The 5,195-nt window shown below is 30.2% G+C and overlaps 1 protein-coding gene across 1 annotated transcript; it reads left to right on the top strand.

Moving 5' to 3' along the window:
* Positions 1–2,180, top strand: LOC107444963 (uncharacterized). The gene is made up of 2 exons (XM_016059252.5): positions 1–80; positions 1,199–2,180. Exons 1-2 carry the CDS (start codon positions 69–71, stop codon positions 2,117–2,119), a joined length of 933 nt encoding a protein of 310 aa, XP_015914738.1. The 5' UTR covers positions 1–68; the 3' UTR covers positions 2,120–2,180.
* Positions 2,181–5,195: the final 3,015 nt, after the last annotated feature.

The raw sequence follows: 5,195 nt of genomic DNA, 5'->3' as shown, positions 1-5,195 counted from the left end.
CGTATTTAAAAGCAACCAGGCGATGTTAATAGTTCATTAGTTCTAATAAACTTCATCAATTACTAATCATGTTCGTTAAGGTAAGTTCATGATTCATTTAAACTATATTTCTCTTCTAATTTTCAACCTCGTAACATTTTTTCTCATTACATTCAATTTAAAACGTTTAACTGTTCGTTAAGTTCATGATTCATTCAAACCATATTCGCCACTTAACATTCAACCTTAACAATTTAAAACATTAAAATGTCGTTAAGTTCATGATTTAATCAAGCCATATTCTTCTCCTAATATTCACCCCTAACAATTTAAAATGTAAAAATTTTCTCTAAGGTAAGTTCATATGTAGTAAATTCATTATGTTTACGATTTCAAGCATTTTCACCTTTTAAAATTAAATTCGTTATTGTACCTAAGATACAATTATTGCACCTCATCTAGTTTATCTACTGCTGCAATAGAACATTGAATACTCGTTGATAATAGTAATTAAATGGTAATGAAAATTTGTAATTTTCAATTTAATTACAATTTCAAAGCTTTTTATATCTTATAAATTTTATTAAACAATATATAGATGATATAAATTTTATAAATTAAGAACTTATTTTAGCGTAGTTCTTAGCAAAAATGTGACTGTAAAATTTCTTATTATTTTTCACAATGACTTGAAAGTCTTTAATTATCTGTAAATGATTTATTTATCTGTAAATTATCTGTACTCATTATTTAAATGAAAATGTGAAAATATTTGTAACTAATAAAAATATGAGTTAAAAATTGTTTAACTTATTGAATCTTTTGCTCATAAACTGTATTTTTTTTAATGAGGAGCATAATTCAAAGAAAGAAATAAAATTTTATCAAATTCGTAATTGTTGAACTCATTGTCATTGTTAATTTAAAAACGCTAAAATTTTGTTTAATCTTCCACGTGATGTGAAAGTTCATACTGTAACTGATTATGGAATAATAAATAATTTCTAAACATTTAAAATTAATATTCGGATAGTGAAACTAAATTGATTGGTGATTTTAGAACAGTTTTGTTCAATTTTCCTGGTACCAATTTTAAACTCGAAAGAACTATTTTGTTTTAAACGCAGAAGCTTAGCAGAATATTCAAAACCATCAAATTTTGAAAAATAATTATTTTTAAACTAAGCTATTGCGTCACTAATTCTCTTTTCTCCTTCAGGTTGTTGTTCTTTTTTTCGCTGTGGTTGCTGTTCAGACTTCCAGCATAGTCAGCCATGTTGGTTTAGGTGCTCCATTAATCAGTTCTGGCCTCCATGGCATCGCTACTAAATCTGTTTTGGTTGCTCCCGCCACCTTATCTACTCAAAAGGCTGTCATTAACCACGTTGCTCCAGTTGTTCATGGTTCTCCCGCTGCAGTTGGTTATGCTGGTCATGGTTTAGTTGCTGGACATGGCATTGCAGTTGCTCCTGCAACCATTGCTTCACAAAAGGCTGTCATCAACCACGTTGCCGCAGTTGCTCATGGTGCTCACGCTGCAGTTGGTTATGCTGGTCATGGTTTAGTTGCTGGACATGGCATTGCAGTCGCTCCTTCCACCATTGCTACACAAAAGGCTGTCATCAACCACGTTGCCCCAGTTGCTCATGGTGCTCCCTTAGCAATTAATTACGCTGGTCATGGTTTAGTTGCTGGACATGGCATTGCAGCAGCTCCTTCCACCATTGCTACACAAAAGGCTGTCATCAACCACGTCGCCCCAGTTGCTCATGGTGCTCCCTTAGCAATTAATTACGCTGGTCATGGTTTAGTTGCTGGACATGGCATTGCGGCCGCTCCTTCCACCATTGCTGCACAAAAGGCTGTCATCAACCACGTTGCTGCAGTTGCTCATGGTGCTCCTGCTGTAATAGGTCACGGATTACACGCTATGCCTGTTCTACCTGTTAAGGGAATCCACGCCGCTCCCGCAACAGTTGCTACTCAAAAAGCTGTTATTAACCATGTTGCTCTCGTCAGTCATCATGTGGCCGCTGTCCCTGTTGCTGCTCCCGCTGCCATTGGATACGGTAGTCATGGACTCGTTGCTGGTCTCGGGCTTATCGAAGCTCCTTTAGCTTCAGGGCATGGTTTGCTTTGATCTTCATACGACCTAGGCTATAAATCTACTTCTTTGAGCTTAGGATTAGGAAAAACTATTTTATAAATTATTAACTTTTAAACATAATGTAAAATAGGACTGTATAAATAAAATATTTATTTTTGAAAATATAAAGCACTTTATTCATTTTTAATTTTTATTTCTGGTGCTGCATAGTAATGCGACTGGGAACTAATAATGCTATTTGGGGATCACTTTCCGACGTTGTGCAGCAAGTCTTATTTAAGTAATTAACAAATAGCAAGCATATGTGAGACATATTTTTTAGGATACGCTTTGTTGGATTCGTATTTACATGAGTTATAAAATCTCACATTTATATGATAACATTTTTTGTACTCAAATCTGAGTTTTGTATACTCTTTACATATTTTTTTTTCATTTGTATTTTTCAGTAAGTAATATCGATTCGGATTACTTGGAAGTTAGAAATTCCCGAATTCGTATTCTTGCTGTTTTAAGAAATACACGAATCGAAAGTAGAATGTTTCATTCCTAAACTCTTGGTGATATGTACAAGCAGAGCTCTAATCTAGCAGGGCTATACAAGATTTGAAATAAAAGAAAAAAGCACTTTAATGATAATATACTGCCAACCCATTAATATTAAAATATCAATTATGAAATGCCATTAATTTGAAATTAGTTAAACCACAAGATGATCTTTAAAAATGTATACTAAGTCTGGCAAATATCCTGCTTGTTATTATAGGATTATTCCATATTATATATAGTAAGATACCAATGGAATATGGGAAATATAATTGGTTTTGTAAAATTTTTATGATTGCATTGAAATTTCTTTCTTTCAAGAAACATTAAAAATATTTCTAACACATTTTTTGCTCCATTGAAAATGAAACTACATTGAAAAATTAGTAATGCAAACACGCACATACTTTCTCCCATTCCGTAAAAGTTAAGTACCAACTGTTAAATGCTTGTTAACTTTAAATGATAATAGACAAAATATTAAGTAAATTATAACTGAGTAAAACAAAAAGGGAAGAAATATAAAAAAATAGGAAAATAAATAAAACAGTAGATCAATAGAAGAGTCTAAATTGTAAAATATGTATTTTTAAAAAAAAAAATTTCGTAAACTATGTTAATATCTCTCTTTAAACTTTTTAAATAATTATCGGAAAATGAGGTAACAGTTCAGCAAGCAAAGATATTTTTAAAAGGATGCAAAAGTTTCTTTAAGTTATTCGGCTTCTAGCTGTCTTGATATTATTTTATGAAAAGTTTTCAAAAGCAAGAATTGTTAGAAGGGATTTAAATAAAATAAAAATTAAAAGAATTCCTTTGAAATAATTGAAAGCTTTTCTTTACAACCAACGCAAATAAAAACTAAAAGGAACGATTAAAACTTAACTATAAAAATTACTACCATTACTTTATACTTTACATGTTAAAAAATGATGCAATGAAATTTAGCGAGTTGCTTTTGGAGAAAATTTTTATATGGAGTCTCTTTGCCAAAAGAAATCATTAACTATATAAAAACAGACATTATTTTCAGCTATAGCAGTCGAAACAAATTATGATGAATCTTAATTTTATTAATTTAGAACGAACTTTAAACAAGAAATTTAACTAGAAAATAGTTTACAGCACTTTCCGCCAGTACAATGATGGGTGGTATGGATTGAGTTAACCATCTGACAATAGAAAGTATTATAATACTAAAAAAGTTTCTTTTTAAAAGAAAAGAAGTTGTTTTTGCATTTCTTAAACTATCTGTTCCATCAATGAAAAATTCTGTCAGAATATTCTCTTCATCTCCATTTTCGCCTTTTTTTTATTAAGAATCGTAAACGTTCTCACAAAGAATTAAAACATCATAAAATACAAATGATCTGATTGGTACAAGTATGAATCACTCTTAATTATAACCAATTTTTTTCTCAGCGAAGAGAAACAGTTGCTGATATTTCGAACAAATAAAATAACAGCAAAATAAGTGGCAACAGTATCTCTATTCAATTAACCGTAAAGTTTACGATTAGAAACATTTCTTTACCTTGGCGGTTTTTTTAACCATTTACAACTGGTAGGGTTAATAAAACGTGATTACAAAACTCGCTACAACTCGTGATTTTTGCCAAACTCCTGATTACGGTTTTGTAAATATTTACTTCCTAGCATGGTTTCAAAACCGAAGCAATGAAATTTAACTGTACAATAGAGTTTAGTTAGGTTAGGTTTTTCGTATTAGATAATGGGCATGGGAGTTAGGTTACAAAACTACAAAAAATGCATTTACTAAAAGAGATATTTTTGAATACATATAATGGTATATGAGTTTGTTTTAATCTTTATTTATTTTTCATTTCTGTTTCACTCGCGGACACAGTTTTTGTAGTTTTATTTTTCACTTTTATTTTCCCTTTTGCCTTGGCAAAATAATATTATCTTATTAAAATTTGTTTGTTTTCCTCGCGATCGTCTAGCAAGTCTTGAGATTACTATATTTGAGCTCTCCTAAAATGCTGATTTTTATTATGATATTCATATTTTTTGAAGCAAAAGAAGTTATCATATTATCAAGTATTAACTGTTATGAACTTAGATACTACAACTTTAATCCTCTACACTTCACGGAAAATAGAATAGTAAAACAAAATGAGTCACGATACATATAAATTTTGAAATATTTATTGGCCAAATTATTACATAGTGAAAATAACATTTGCAAATTATAATTTTTTTTTTGTTCTACAATACATATTGTGTAACATTTTCCCAGTTATTCATTTTTTTATTTTGGTTTTCATAATTTTTTACTTTTTTTGTAAGAGACAAGGGGGGGACGATACGCCGACAATTTTTAATTTTTTTAAATTTTTTTGGTTGATTTTTGAATTTTACTGTTCTTGTAGAACTTTGAATACTGTACAGAGCTATTGTCGGAATATAATTATTTTTATTGCTCTATGGATGCATCTGTAAAATATTTTTCCACTTTCAATCTATTTCTGATTATTTCATTGCTATTCTTTTTTTCTATTTTCGATCTGTTTCTGATTATTTTATTGATATTCTTCCTTTC

The sequence above is a fragment of the Parasteatoda tepidariorum genome, chromosome 4, assembly GCF_982258835.1.
Source record: "Parasteatoda tepidariorum strain Cologne lab strain chromosome 4, Ptep-v5.0, whole genome shotgun sequence".
NCBI classification, from domain to species: Eukaryota; Metazoa; Arthropoda; class Arachnida; order Araneae; family Theridiidae; genus Parasteatoda; species Parasteatoda tepidariorum.
This window is presented reverse-complemented; position numbering and strand designations above follow the sequence as displayed.